This window comes from Oncorhynchus tshawytscha, unplaced genomic scaffold, assembly GCF_018296145.1.
Source record: "Oncorhynchus tshawytscha isolate Ot180627B unplaced genomic scaffold, Otsh_v2.0 Un_contig_8167_pilon_pilon, whole genome shotgun sequence".
NCBI lineage: Eukaryota > Metazoa > Chordata > Actinopteri > Salmoniformes > Salmonidae > Oncorhynchus > Oncorhynchus tshawytscha.
In genome coordinates this window covers 1-16,150 of record NW_024609354.1, presented here as the reverse complement: position 1 = coordinate 16,150, position 16,150 = coordinate 1, and the positions used below count along the sequence as shown (strand labels likewise).

Here is a 16,150-nt window from a genome sequence, read left to right as displayed (position 1 = left end):
TAATGGTGTTCCCTATGTCCTGTAGTACACTGCTGTCATCTGTAATGGTGTCCTGTTCCCTATGTCCTGTAGTACACTGCCAGACTGTAATGGTACCCTGTTCCCTATGTCCTGTAGTACACTGCCAGACTGTAATGGTATCCTGTTCCCCTATGTCAGACTGTAATGGTACCCTGTACACTGCTGTCATCTGTAATGGTACCCTGTTCCCTATGTCCTGTAGTACACTGCTGTCATCTGTAATGGTACCCTGTTCCCTATGTCCTGTAGTACACTGCTGTCATCTGTAATGGTACCCTGTTCCCTATGTCCTGTAGTACACTGCCAGTCATCTGTAATGGTACCCTGTTCCCTATGTCCTGTAGTACACTGCCAGACTGTAATGGTACCCTGTTCCCTATGTCCTGTAGTACACTGCTGTCATCTGTAATGGTACCCTGTTCCCTATGTCCTGTAGTACACTGCCAGACTGTAATGGTACCCTGTTCCCTATGTCCTGTAGTACACTGCTGTCATCTGTAATGGTACCCTGTTCCCTATGTCCTGTAGTACACTGCCAGACTGTAATGGTACCCTGTTCCCTATGTCCTGTAGTACACTGCCAGACTGTAATGGTACCCTGTTCCCTATGTCCTGTAGTACACTGCCAGACTGTAATGGTATCCTGTTCCCTGTCCTGTAGTACCTGCCAGACTGTAATGGTACCTGTTCCCTATGTCCTGTAGTACACTGCCAGACTGTAATGGTACCCTATGTCCTCCCAGACTGTATGTCCTGTTCCCTATGTCCTGTAGTACACTGCCATCTGTAATGGTACCCTGTTCCCTATGTCCTGTAGTACACTGCCAGACTGTAATGGTACCCTGTTCCTATGTCCTGTAGTACACTGCCAGACTGTAATGGTATCCTGTTCCCTATGTCCTGTAGTACACTGCCAGACTGTAATGGTACCCTGTTCCCTATGTCCTGTAGTACACTGCCAGACTGTAATGGTACCTGTTCCCTATGTCCTGTAGTACACTGCCAGACTGTAATGGTACCCTGTTCCCTATGTCCTGTAGTACACTGCCAGACTGTAATGGTACCCTGTTCCCTATGTCCTGTAGTACACTGCCAGACTGTAATGGTATCCTGTTCCCTATGTCCTGTAGTACACTGCTGTCATCTGTAATGGTACCCTGTTCCCTATGTCCTGTAGTACACTGCCAGACTGTAATGGTATCCTGTTCCCTATGTCCTGTAGTACACTGCCAGACTGTAATGGTACCCTGTTCCCTATGTCCTGTAGTACACTGCCAGACTGTAATGGTATCCTGTTCCCTATGTCCTGTAGTACACTGCTGTCATCTGTAATGGTACCCTGTTCCCTATGTCCTGTAGTACACTGCCAGACTGTAATGGTATCCTGTTCCCTATGTCCTGTAGTACACTGCTGTCATCTGTAATGGTATCCTGTTCCCTATGTCCTGTAGTACACTGCTGTCGTCTGTAATGGTACCCTGTTCCCTATGTCCTGTAGTACACTGCCAGACTGTAATGGTACCCTGTTCCCTATGTCCTGTAGTACACTGCCAGACTGTAATGGTACCCTGTCCCTATGTCCTGTAGTACACTGCCAGACTGTAATGGTACCCTGTTCCCTATGTCCTGTAGTACACTGCTGTCATCTGTAATGGTACCCTGTTCCCTATGTCCTGTAGTACACTGCCAGACTGTAATGGTATCCTGTTCCCTATGTCCTGTAGTACACTGCTGTCATCTGTAATGGTACCCTGTTCCCTATGTCCTGTAGTACACTGCCAGACTGTAATGGTACCCTGTTCCCTATGTCCTGTAGTACACTGCTGTCGTCTGTAATGGTATCCTGTTCCCTATGTCCTGTAGTACACTGCTGTCATCTGTAATGGTATCCTGTTCCCTATGTCCTGTAGTACACTGCCAGACTGTAATGATACCCTGTTCCCTATGTCCTGTAGTACACTGCCAGACTGTAATGATACCCTGTTCCCTATGTCCTGTAGTACACTGCCAGACTGTAATGGTACCCTGTTCCCTATGTCCTGTAGTACACTGCCAGACTGTAATGGTACCCTGTTCCCTATGTCCTGTAGTACACTGCTGTCATCTGTAATGGTACCCTGTTCCCTATGTCCTGTAGTACACTGCCAGACTGTAATGGTACCCTGTTCCCTATGTCCTGTAGTACACTGCTGTCATCTGTAATGGTGTCCTGTTCCCTATGTCCTGTAGTACACTGCCAGACTGTAATGGTACCCTGTTCCCTATGTCCTGTAGTACACTGCCAGACTGTAATGGTATCCTGTTCCCTATGTCCTGTAGTACACTGCTGTCATCTGTAATGGTACCCTGTTCCCTATGTCCTGCAGTACACTGCTGTCATCTGTAATGGTACCCTGTTCCCTATGTCCTGTAGTACACTGCTGTCATCTGTAATGGTACCCTGTTCCCTATGTCCTGTAGTACACTGCTGTCATCTGTAATGGTACCCTGTTCCCTATGTCCTGCAGTACACTGCCAGACTGTAATGGTACCCTGTTCCCTATGTCCTGTAGTACACTGCTGTCATCTGTAATGGTACCCTGTTCCCTATGTCCTGTAGTACACTGCCAGACTGTAATGGTACCCTGTTCCCTATGTCCTGTAGTACACTGCTGTCATCTGTAATGGTACCCTGTTCCCTATGTCCTGTAGTACACTGCCAGACTGTAATGGTACCCTGTTCCCTATGTCCTGTAGTACACTGCCAGACTGTAATGGTACCCTGTTCCCTATGTCCTGTAGTACACTGCCAGACTGTAATGGTATCCTGTTCCCTATGTCCTGTAGTACACTGCCAGACTGTAATGATACCCTGTTCCCTATGTCCTGTAGTACACTGCCAGACTGTAATGGTACCCTGTTCCCTATGTCCTGTAGTACACTGCCAGACTGTAATGATACCCTGTTCCCTATGTCCTGTAGTACACTGCTGTCATCTGTAATGGTACCCTGTTCCCTATGTCCTGTAGTACACTGCCAGACTGTAATGGTACCCTGTTCCCTATGTCCTGTAGTACACTGCCAGACTGTAATGGTATCCTGTTCCCTATGTCCTATAGTACACTGCTGTCATCTGTAATGGTACCCTGTTCCCTATGTCCTGTAGTACACTGCCAGACTGTAATGGTACCCTGTTCCCTATGTCCTGTAGTACACTGCCAGACTGTAATGGTACCCTGTTCCCTATGTCCTGTAGTACACTGCCAGACTGTAATGGTATCCTGTTCCCTATGTCCTGTAGTACACTGCCAGACTGTAATGGTATCCTGTTCCCTATGTCCTGTAGTACACTGCTGTCATCTGTAATGGTACCCTGTTCCCTATGTCCTGTAGTACACTGCCAGACTGTAATGGTATCCTGTTCCCTATGTCCTGTAGTACACTGCCAGACTGTAATGGTACCCTGTTCCCTATGTCCTGTAGTACACTGCCAGACTGTAATGGTATCCTGTTCCCTATGTCCTGTAGTACACTGCTGTCATCTGTAATGGTACCCTGTTCCCTATGTCCTGTAGTACACTGCCAGACTGTAATGGTATCCTGTTCCCTATGTCCTGTAGTACACTGCTGTCATCTGTAATGGTATTCTGTTCCCTATGTCCTGTAGTACACTGCTGTCGTCTGTAATGGTACCCTGTTCCCTATGTCCTGTAGTACACTGCCAGACTGTAATGGTACCCTGTTCCCTATGTCCTGTAGTACACTGCCAGACTGTAATGGTACCCTGTCCCCTATGTCCTGTAGTACACTGCCAGACTGTAATGGTACCCTGTTCCCTATGTCCTGTAGTACACTGCTGTCATCTGTAATGGTACCCTGTTCCCTATGTCCTGTAGTACACTGCCAGACTGTAATGGTATCCTGTTCCCTATGTCCTGTAGTACACTGCTGTCATCTGTAATGGTACCCTGTTCCCTATGTCCTGTAGTACACTGCCAGACTGTAATGGTACCCTGTTCCCTATGTCCTGTAGTACACTGCTGTCGTCTGTAATGGTATCCTGTTCCCTATGTCCTGTAGTACACTGCTGTCATCTGTAATGGTATCCTGTTCCCTATGTCCTGTAGTACACTGCCAGACTGTAATGATACCCTGTTCCCTATGTCCTGTAGTACACTGCCAGACTGTAATGATACCCTGTTCCCTATGTCCTGTAGTACACTGCCAGACTGTAATGGTACCCTGTTCCCTATGTCCTGTAGTACACTGCCAGACTGTAATGATACCCTGTTCCCTATGTCCTGTAGTACACTGCTGTCATCTGTAATGATACCCTGTTCCCTATGTCCTGTAGTACACTGCCAGACTGTAATGGTATCCTGTTCCCTATGTCCTATAGTACACTGCTGTCATCTGTAATGGTACCCTGTTCTGAAGCTGGTACTAGTGAACTGAAACATTGTATCAACTATTAACTGGGTCACTCTGAAGCTGGTGCTAGTGAACTGAAACATTGTCTCAACTATTAACTGGGTCAGTCTGAAGCTGGTACTAGTGAACTGAAACATTGTATCAACTATTAATTGGGTCAGTCTGAAGCTGGTGCTAGTGAACTGAAACATTGTATCAACTATTAACTGGGTCAGTCTGAAGCTGGTACTAGTGAACTGAAACATTGTATCAACTATTAACTGGGTCAGTCTGAAGCTGGTGCTAGTGAACTGAAACATTGTATCAACTATTAACTGGGTCAGTCTGAAGCTGGTGCTAGTGAACTGAAACATTGTATCAACTATTAACTGGGTCAGTCTGAAGCTGGTGCTAGTGAACTGAAACATTGTATCAACTATTAACTGGGTCAGTCTGAAGCTGGTGCTAGTGAACTGAAACATTGTATCAACTATTAACTGGGTCAGTCTGAAGCTGGTACTAGTGAACTGAAACATTGTATCAACTATTAACTGGGTCAGTCTGAAGCTGGTACTAGTGAACTGAAACATTGTCTCAACTATTAATTGGGTCAGTCTGAAGCTGGTGCTAGTGAACTGAAACATTGTATCAAGTATTCAGGGCCCGTAGAGGCCCAGTGAGCTCCGGACAGACATGCTGTTAGCTACGTGTGCAGGGATAAGCGGTAATCAGGTTGTTTATGTTTCCACCGGGTCAGAGCATTACATTTTCTCCCCTGTCATGCTGAGTGGTTATCAAAAGGGCGAGAGCTGGATAGATGTTTCTAATAGTCTACGTTGAGGAACTATTGACATTCTCAACGGATGTAAAAACAGACTTTGTTTACTTGTTGCTGTTGGCGAATAAAACATAACTTTGAGAAACTCCACGGTGATGGTGAGTTAAGACAATCAGAAACCGTATCGGATCCCCAAATGGACACATTTACAGGCCTACATTTGTCCACAGGCCAGGTAGACTAGGACTACTTCTACAGGTAATCAGTTCCTGTCCTCACTCAACAGGTAGACTAGGACTACTTCTACAGGTAATCAGTTCCTGTCCGTACTCAACAGGTAGACTAGGACTACTTCTACAGGTAATCAGTTCCTGTCCTTACTCAACAGGTAGACTAGGACTACTTCTACAGGTAATCAGTTCCTGTCCTTACTCAACAGGTAGACTAGGACTACTTCTACAGGTAATCAGTTCCTGTCCGTACTCAACAGGTAGACTAGGACTACTTCTACAGGTAATCAGTTCCTGTCCGTACTCAACAGTGACTGGAGCGCTCCAAACAAAAGACAACGAATAAATTGACAAAACTCGTAAATGAAATAAACCAAAACTTGTTTCTCACCAGTGTAGCCTAGGTTACACTGTAAACAACATGTCCACTACCACAATGACAACGGAAGACTGTAATAAGACTATATTGAATGCATTAACAGACATGACTGTAACCATAGTAACAAACATTCAGGCCTCTATAATGGGTTAGTCCACTCAGACAGACCTCCCTAATGGATTAGTCCACTCAGACAGGCCTCCACAATGGATTAGTCCACTCAGACAGGCCTCTATAATGGGTTAGTCCACTCAGACAGACCTCCCTAATGGATTAGTCCACTCAGACAGGCCTCCACAATGGATTAGTCCACTCAGACAGGCCTCTATAATGGATTAGCCCACTCAGACAGGCCTCTATAATGAATTAGTCCACTCAGACAGGCCTCCACAATGGATTAGTCCACTCAGACAGGCCTCCACAATGGATTAGTCCACTCAGACGGGCATCTACAATGGATTAGTCCACTCAGACAGGCCTCTATAATGAATTAGTCCACTCAGACAGGCCTCCACAATTGATTAGTCCACTCAGACAGACCTACACAATGGATTAGTCCACTGAGACAGACCTCTACAATGGATTAGTCCACTGAGACAGACCTCTACAATGGATTAGTCCACTCAGACAGGCCTCTACAATGGATTAGTCCACTCAGACAGGCCTCTATAATGGATTAGCCCACTCAGACAAGCCTCGACAATGGATTAGTCCACTCAGACAGGCCTCCACAATGGATTAGTCCACTCAGACAGGCCTCTATAATGGATTAGTCCACTCAGACAGACCTCTACAATGGATTAGTCCACTCAGACAGACCTCTACAATGGATTAGTCCACTCAGACAGGCCTCTATAATGGATTAGCCCACTCAGACAAGCCTCTACAATGGATTATTCCACTCAGACAGGCCTCCACAATGGATTAGCCCACTCAGACAGGCCTCTATAATGGATTAGTCCACTCAGACAGACCTCTACAATGGATTAGTCCACTCAGACAGGCCTCTATAATGGATTAGTCCACTCAGACAGGCCTCTACAATGGATTAGTCCACGGAGACAGGCCTCTACAATGGATTAGTCCACTCAGACAGGCCTCTAAAATGGATTAGTCCAATCAGACAGGCCTCTACAATGGATTAGTCCACTCAGACAGGCCTCTACAATGGATTAGTCCACCCAGACAGGCCTCTACAATGGATTAGTCCACTCAGACAGGCCTCTACAATGGATTAGTCCACTCAGACAGGCCTCTACAATGGATTAGTGCACTCAGACAGGCCTGAATCAGACAGTAGATAGTAGTGTTCTGTCCTTGCAGTATGTTCTCTGTTCTCTCTGTCCTACAGTACGGTGTTCTGTCCTTCCAGTATGTTCTCTGTTCTCTCTGCAGGCTCGGGAGCCTCTAACAGCCCAGTCCCATATGGTGACAGTGTCCAGCCTGCTACCCTCCTCCTCCTATAACTGCAGTGTGATCAGTTATAGCTACAGTACTCCCAGCGAGCCAGCCTTCATACACATCTCTACTACAGGTACAGTCAGCCTTCATACACATCTCTACTATAGGTACAGTCAGCCTTCATACACATCTCTACTACAGGTACAGTCATCCTTCATACACATCTCTACTACAGGTACAGTCAGTCAGCATTCATACACATCTCTACTACAGGTACAGTCATCCTTCATACACATCTCTACTACAGGTACAGCTAGTCTTCATACACATCTCTACTACAGGTACAGTCAGTCAGCATTCATACACATCTCTACTACAGGTACAGTCAGCCTTCATACACATCTCTACTACAGGTACAGTCAGCCTTCATACACATCTCTACTACAGGTACAGTCAGTCAGCATTCATACACAACTCTACTACAGGTACAGTCAGCCTTCATACACATCTCTACTACAGGTACAGTCAGCCTTCATACACATCTCTACTACAGGTACAGTCATCCTTCATACACATCTCTACTACAGGTACAGTCAGTCAGCCTTCATACACATCTCTACTACAGGTACAGTCAGTCAGCCTTCATACACATCTCTACTACAGGTACAGTCAGCATTCATACACATCTCTACTACAGGTACAGTCAGTCAGCCTTCATAAACAGCTCTACTACAGGTACAGTGAGTCAGCCTTCATACACAACTCTACTACAGGTACAGTCAGTCAGCCTTCATACACAACTCTACTACAGGTACAGTCAGTCAGCCTTCATACACATCTCTACTACAGGTACAGTTAGTCAGCCTTCATACACATCTCTACTACAGGTACAGTCAGTCAGCATTCATACACATCTCTACTACAGGTACAGTCAGTCAGCATTCATACACATCTCTACTACAGGTACAGCTAGTCTTCATACACATCTCTACTACAGGTACAGTCAGTCAGCATTCATACACATCTCTACTACAGGTACAGTCAGTCAGCATTCATACACATCTCTACTACAGGTACAGTCAGTCAGCCTTCATACACATCTCTACTACAGGTACAGTCAGTCAGCATTCATACACATCTCTACTACAGGTACAGTCAGTCAGCATTCATACACATCTCTACTACAGGTACAGTCAGTCAGCCTTCATACACATCTCTACTACAGGTACAGTCAGTCAGCATTCATACACATCTCTACTACAGGTACAGTCAGTCAGCATTCATACACATCTCTACTACAGGTACAGTCAGCCTTCATACACATCTCTACTACAGGTACAGTCAGTCAGCCTTCATAAACATCTCTACTACAGGTACAGTGAGTCAGCCTTCATAAACATCTCTACTACAGGTACAGTCATCATTCATACACATCTCTACTACAGGTACAGTCAGTCAGCCTTCATACACATCTCTACTACAGGTACAGTCATCATTCATACACATCTCTACTACAGGTACAGTCAGTCAGCATTCATACACATCTCTACTACAGGTACAGTCATCATTCATACACATCTCTACTACAGGTACAGTCAGTCAGCATTCATACACCACTCTAATAGAGGTATGTTAAACCTCTACAGTTCTACAGTTTTACACTACAGAACAAGTCTGTTTTTAAGAGGTTAACTGCCACTCTCTCTCTCTCCTGTGGTCAAATCTGGTTCCTGTTTTCTAGAAGGCCAATGTCAGCTGGCTGTAGTGGACCACACCCAACCACTCTGACTCAAATGCTGAGTTTAAGATCCTCATTGCTGTGTCTGCAGGCTGTGTGTATGCCTGTCGTATCATTCTGAATCTGTACTGTGTACTGTGCCAGAGAGATGAACCCCAGCGTAGCTCCATCTCTGCTCTAGAGGTCCTCAGTGATAATGACTGTATGTTATTGTCCTCCCAGCCAGAGAGATGAACCCCAGCGTAGCTCCATCTCTGCTCTAGAGGTCCTCAGTGATAATGACTGTATGTTATTGACCTCCCAGCCAGAGAGATGAACCCCAGCGTAGCTCCATCTCTGCTCTAGAGGTCCTCAGTGATAATGACTGTATGTTATTGTCCTCCCAGCCAGAGAGATGAACCCCAGCGTAGCTCCATCTCTGCTCTAGAGGTCCTCAGTGATAATGACTGTATGTTATTGACCTCCCAGCCAGAGAGATGAACCCCAGCGTAGCTCCATCTCTGCTCTAGAGGTCCTCAGTGATAATGACTGTATGTTATTGTCCTCCCAGCCAGAGAGATGAACCCCAGCGTAGCTCCATCTCTGCTCTAGAGGTCCTCAGTGATAATGACTGTATGTTATTGTCCTCCCAGCCAGAGAGATGAACCCCAGCGTAGCTCCATCTCTGCTCTAGAGGTCCTCAGTGATAATGACTGTATGTTATTGTCCTCCCAGCCAGAGAGATGAACCCCAGCGTAGCTGCCATCTCTGCTCTAGCAGTCCTCAGTGTCCTCCTTCTCAGCCTGCTGGTCCTCTTCCTACTGATGCTGCGTAGGAAACACCTGCAGATGGCCAGGTGAGATATGGGGGAGCTGTCCACATAATGGACACACAAGCCTGACACTAACCTTTCCACAGTTCTGGCTTTTAATATATTTCTGTCAGAAGAGTAAGAAAAATAGAGCTGAACAAGTACAGCCACTGGCTCCACCTCTCCCCCTGACTACCAAGACAACTGGCTCCTCTCCCCCTGACTACCAAGACCACTGGCTCCTCTCCCCTGACTACCAAGACCACTGGCTCCTCTCCCCCTGACTACCAAGACCACTGGCTCCTCTCCCCTGACTACCAAGACCACTGGCTCCTCTCCCCTGACTACCATGACCACTGGCTCCTCTCCCCCTGACTACCAAGACCACTGGCTCCTCTCCCCCTGACTACCAAGACCACTGGCTCCTCTCCCCGTGACTACCAAGACCACTGGCTCCTCTCCCCCTGATTACCAAGACCACTGGCTGCTCTCCCCCTGACTACCATGACCACTGGCTCCTCTCCCCCTGACTACCAAGACCACTGGCCCCTCTCCCCTGACTACCAAGACCACTGGCTCCTCTCCCGCTGACTATCAAGACCACTGGCTCCTCTCCCCTGACTACCATGACCACTGGCTGCTCTCCCCTGACTACCAAGACCACTGGCCCCTCTCCCCCTGACTACCAAGACCACTGGCTCCTCTCCCGCTGACTATCAAGACCACTGGCTCCTCTCCCCTGACTACCAAGACCACTGGCTCCTCTCCCCCCTGACTACCATGACCACTGGCTCCTCTCCCCCTGACTACCAAGACGACTGGCCCCTCTCCCCCTGACTACCAGGAACACTGGCTCCTCTCCCCCTGACTACCATGACCACTGGCTCCTCTCCCCCTGACTACCAAGACCACTGGCTCCTCTCCTCCTGACTACCATGACCACTGGCTCCTCTCCCACCTGACTACCATGACCACTGGCTCCTCTCCTCCTGACTACCATGACCACTGGCTCCTCTCCTCCCCTGACTACCATGACCACTGGCTCCTCCTCTCCCCCTGACTACCAAGACCACTGGCTCCTCTCCTCCTGACTACCATGACCACTGGCTCCTCTCCCCCTGACTACCAAGACCACTGGCTCCTCTCCTCCTGATTACCATCACGACTGGCTCCTCTCCCCCGACTACCATGACCACTGGCTCCTCTCCTCCTGACTACCATGACCACCGGCTCCTCTCCTCCTGACTACCATGACCACTGGCTCCTCTCCCCTGACTACCAAGACCACTGGCCCCTCTCCTCCTGACTACCATGACCACTGGCTCCTCTGCCCCTGACTACCATGACCACTGGCTCCTCTGCCCCTGACTACCATGACCACTGGCTCCTCTCCTCCTGACTACCATGACCACTGGCTCCTCTCCCCCTGACTACCAAGACCACTGGCCCCTCTCCTCCTGACTACCATGACCACTGGCTCCTCTGCCCCTGACTACCATGACCACTGGCTCCTCTCCTCCCCACTACCATGACCACTGGCTCCTCTCCCCCTGACTACCATGACCACTGGCTCCTCTCCCCTGACTACCAAGACCACTGGCTCCTCTCAGACTACCATGACCACTGGTGTTCAGTGTAGATCAGGTCATTACCCACAGAGCCCCAGGTTAGATCTGTCCAGTGTAGATCAGGTCATTACCCACAGAGCCCCAGGTTAGATCTGCCCAGTGTAGATCAGGTCATTACCCACAGAGCCCCAGGTTAGATCTGTCCAGTGTAGATCAGGTCATTACCCACAGAGCCCCAGGTTAGATCTGTCCAGTGTAGATCAGGTCATTACCCACAGAGCCCCAGGTTAGATCTGTCCAGTGTAGATCAGGTCATTACCCACAGAGCCCCAGGTTAGATCTGTCCAGTTAGATCTGTCCAGTGTAGATCAGGTCATTACCCACAGAGCCCCAGGTTAGATCTGTCCAGTGTAGATCAGGTCATTACCCACAGAGCCCCAGGTTAGATCTGTCCAGTGTAGATCAGGTCATTACCCACAGAGCCCCAGGTTAGATCTGTCCAGTGTAGATCAGGTCATTACCCACAGAGCCCCAGGTTAGATCTGTCCAGTGTAGATCAGGTCATTACCCACAGAGCCCCAGGTTAGATCTGTCCAGTGTACCATTACCCACAGAGCCCCAGGTTAGATCTGTCCAGTGTAGATCAGGTCATTACCCACAGAGCCCCAGGTTAGATCTGTCCAGTGTAGATCAGGTCATTACCCACAGAGCCCCAGGTTAGATGTCCAGTGTAGATCAGGTCCAGTGGTTAGATCAGTGTAGATCAGGTCATTACCCACAGAGCCCCAGGTTAGATCTGTCCAGTGTAGATCAGGTCATTACCCACAGAGCCCCAGGTTAGATCTGTCCAGTTAGATAGATCAGGTCATTACCCACAGAGCCCCAGGTTAGATCTGTCCAGTGTAGATCAGGTCATTACCCACAGAGCCCCAGGTTAGATCTTAGATCCAGTGTAGATCAGGTCATTACCCACAGAGCCCCAGGTTAGATCTGTCCAGTGTAGATCAGGTCATTACCCACAGAGCCCCAGGTTAGATCTGTCCAGTGTAGATCAGGTCATTACCCACAGAGCCCCAGGTTAGATATGTCTAGTGGAGATCAGATCATTACCCACAGAGCCCCAGGTTAGATCTGTCCAGTGTAGATCAGGTCATTACCCACAGAGCCCCAGGTTAGATCTGTCCAGTGTAGATCAGGTCATTACCCACAGAGCCCCAGGTTAGATATGTCCAGTGTAGATCAGGTCATTACCCACAGAGCCCCAGGTTAGATATGTCTAGTGGAGATCAGATCATTACCCACAGAGCCCCAGGTTAGATCTGTCCAGTGTAGATCAGGTCATTACCCACAGAGCCCCAGGTTAGATCTGTCCAGTGTAGATCAGGTCATTACCCACAGAGCCCCAGGTTAGATATGTCCAGTGTAGATCAGGTCATTACCCACAGAGCCCCAGGTTAGATCTGTCCAGTGTAGATCAGGTCATTATCCACAGAGCCCCAGGTTAGATATGTCTAGTGGAGATCAGATCATTACCCACAGAGCCCCAGGTTAGATCTGTCCAGTGTAGATCAGGTCATTACCCACAGAGCCCCAGGTTAGATCTGTCCAGTGTAGATCAGGTCATTACCCACAGAGCCCCAGGTTAGATCTGTCCAGTGTAGATCAGGTCATTACCCACAGAGCCCCAGGTTAGATATGTCTAGTGGAGATCAGATCATTACCCACAGAGCCCCAGGTTAGATCTGTCCAGTGTAGATCAGGTCATTACCCACAGAGCCCCAGGTTAGATCTGTCCAGTGTAGATCAGGTCATTACCCACAGAGCCCCAGGTTAGATATGTCCAGTGTAGATCAGGTCATTACCCACAGAGCCCCAGGTTAGATCTGTCCAGTGTAGATCAGGTCATTGCCCACAGAGCCCCAGGTTAGATATGTCCAGTGTAGATCAGGTCATTACCCACAGAGCCCCAGGTTAGATCTGTCCAGTGTAGATCAGGTCATTACCCACAGAGCCCCAGGTTAGATCTGTCCAGTGTAGATCAGGTCATTGCCCACAGAGCCTCAGGTTAGATCTGCCCAGTGTAGATCAGGTCATTGCCCACAGAGCCCCAGGTTAGATCTGTCCAGTGTAGATCAGGTCATTACCCACAGAGCGCCAGGTTAGATCTGTCCAGGGTAGATCAGGTCATTACCCACAGAGCCACAGGTTAGATCTGTCCAGTGTATATCAGGTCATTACCCACAGATCCCCAGGTTAGATCTGTCCAGTGTAGATCAGGTCATCACCCACAGAGCCCCAGGTTAGATCTGTCCAGTGTAGATCAGGTCATCACCCACAGAGCCCCAGGTTAGATCTGCCCAGTGTAGATCAGGTCATTGCCCACAGAGCCCCAGGTTAGATCTGTCCAGTGTAGATCAGGTCATTACCCACAGAGCGCCAGGTTAGATCTGTCCAGGGTAGATCAGGTCATTACCCACAGATCCCCAGGTTAGATCTGTCCAGTGTAGATCAGGTCATCACCCACAGAGCCCCAGGTTAGATCTGTCCAGTGTAGATCAGGTCATCACCCACAGAGCCCCAGGTTAGATCTGCCCAGTGTAGATCAGGTCATTGTCCACAGAGCCTGTTAATAGATAGAATACTAGCATCTTTGGTTAAAGCATTTTCAATTCCTCTTTATTGTTTTAGTCATCAAAACATTTGACTTCCTCTTTTTATTGTTTTAGTCATCATGTGGGTAATACAGTAAATGTGAGTTATGTTTGTGTTTGTAGCTAAACGCTGTCTTTCTTCCAGGGAGTGCGGAGCAGAAACATTCGTCAACTTTGCTTCGTTTGAGAGAGACAGCAAACTGCCCTACAACTGGTAGGAATTACCACATCTCTACACTGAACCAGAAACCCAAAACAACAAGTCTGCTGTCCTCAGTCAACCAGACTATCTGAATGTTCAAATCCATTCCTCTAATCCATCAGACCAGGGAGAGAGAGAGAGGCTACAACTCTGTTTAACACTGGCTAGAGTTAGTAGGAATAACCTCTAATCCAACTATCAGACCAGGGAGAGAGAGAGAGGCTACAACTCTGTTTAACACTGGCTAGAGTTAGTAGGAATAACCTCTAATCCAACTATCAGACCAGGGAGAGAGAGAGAGAGGCTACAACTCTGTTTAACACTGGCTAGAGTTAGTCGGAATAACCTCTAATCCAACTATCAGACCAGGGAGAGAGAGAGGCTACAACTCTGTTTAACACTGGCTAGAGTTAGTAGGAATAACCTCTAATCCAACTATCAGACCAGGGAGAGAGAGAGAGAGGCTACAACTCTGTTTAACACTGGCTAGAGTTAGTAGGAATAACCTCTAATCCAACTATCAGACCAGGGAGAGAAAGAGAGGCTACAACTCTGTTTAACACTGGCTAGAGTTAGTAGGAATAACCTCTAATCCAACTATCAGACCAGGGAGAGAGAGAGAGAGGCTACAACTCTGTTTAACACTGGCTAGAGTTAGTAGGAATAACCTCTAATCCAACTATCAGACCAGGGAGAGAGAGAGAGAGGCTACAACTCTGTTTAACACTGGCTAGAGTTAGTAGGAATAACCTCTAATCCAACTATCAGACCAGGGAGAGAGAGAGTGGCTACAACTCTGTTTAACACTGGCTAGAGTTAGTCGGAATAACCTCTAATCCAACTATCAGACCAGGGAGAGAGAGAGGCTACAACTCTGTTTAACACTGGCTAGAGTTAGTAGGAATAACCTCTAATCCAACTATCAGACCAGGGAGAGAGAGAGAGAGGCTACAACTCTGTTTAACACTGGCTAGAGTTAGTAGGAATAACCTCTAATCCAACTATCAGACCAGGGAGAGAGAGAGAGAGGCTACAACTCTGTTTAACACTGGCTAGAGTTAGTAGGAATAACCTCTAATCCAACTATCAGACCAGGGAGAGAGAGAGGCTACAACTCTGTTTAACACTGGCTAGAGTTAGTAGGAATAACCTCTAATCCATCAGACCAGAGAGAGAGAGGCTACAACTCTGTTTAACACTGGCTAGAGTTAGTAGGAATAACCTCTAATCCAACTATCAGACCAGGGAGAGAGAGAGAGAGAGGCTACAACTCTGTTTACCACTGGCTAGAGTTAGTAGGAATAACCTCTAATCCAACTATCAGACCAGGGAGAGAGAGAGAGGCTACAACTCTGTTTAACACTGGCTAGAGTTAGTAGGAATAACCTCTAATCCATCAGACCAGGGAGAGAGAGAGAGAGGCTACAACTCTGTTTAACACTGGCTAGAGTTAGTAGGAATAACCTCTAATCCAACTATCAGACCAGGGAGAGAGAGAGGCTACAACTCTGTTTAACACTGGCTAGAGTTAGTCGGAATAACCTCTAATCCATCAGACCAGAGAGAGAGAGAGGCTACAACTCTGTTTAACACTGGCTAGAGTTAGTAGGAATAACCTCTAATCCAACTATCAGACCAGGGAGAGAGAGAGAGAGGCTACAACTCTGTTTAACACTGGCTAGAGTTAGTCGGAATAACCTCTAATCCAACTATCAGACCAGGGAGAGAGAGAGGCTACAACTCTGTTTAACACTGGCTAGAGTTAGTAGGAATAACCTCTAATCCAACTATCAGACCAGGGAGAGAGAGAGAGAGAGAGGCTACAACTCTGTTTAACACTGGCTAGAGTTAGTAGGAATAGCCTCTAATCCAACTATCAGACCAGGGAGAGAGAGAGAGAGAGAGGCTACAACTCTGTTTAACACTGGCTAGAGTTAGTAGGAATAACCTCTAATCCAACTATCAGACCAGGGAGAGAGAGAGAGCTACAACTCTGTTTAACA

General features: G+C 47.7%; 1 protein-coding gene across 3 annotated transcripts in view; it reads left to right on the top strand.

The window, feature by feature from the left end:
- Positions 1-15,398, top strand: part of ptpro (protein tyrosine phosphatase receptor type O) — a 65,039-nt gene extending 49,641 nt beyond the window's left edge. For 2 of the 3 annotated variants that reach the window (XM_042314977.1, XM_042314979.1), the window contains 3 exons: positions 7,193-7,331; positions 9,651-9,771; positions 14,091-15,398. In XM_042314977.1, coding sequence (XP_042170911.1) covers positions 7,193-7,331; positions 9,651-9,771; positions 14,091-14,163 — 333 coding nt within the window. In that variant the 3' untranslated portion in view covers positions 14,164-15,398. Of the gene's footprint in view, positions 1-7,192; positions 7,332-9,158; positions 9,215-9,650; positions 9,772-14,090 lie in introns of those variants that run through there. The other variant, XM_042314978.1, reaches the window with a different exon arrangement.
- Positions 15,399-16,150: the final 752 nt, after the last annotated feature.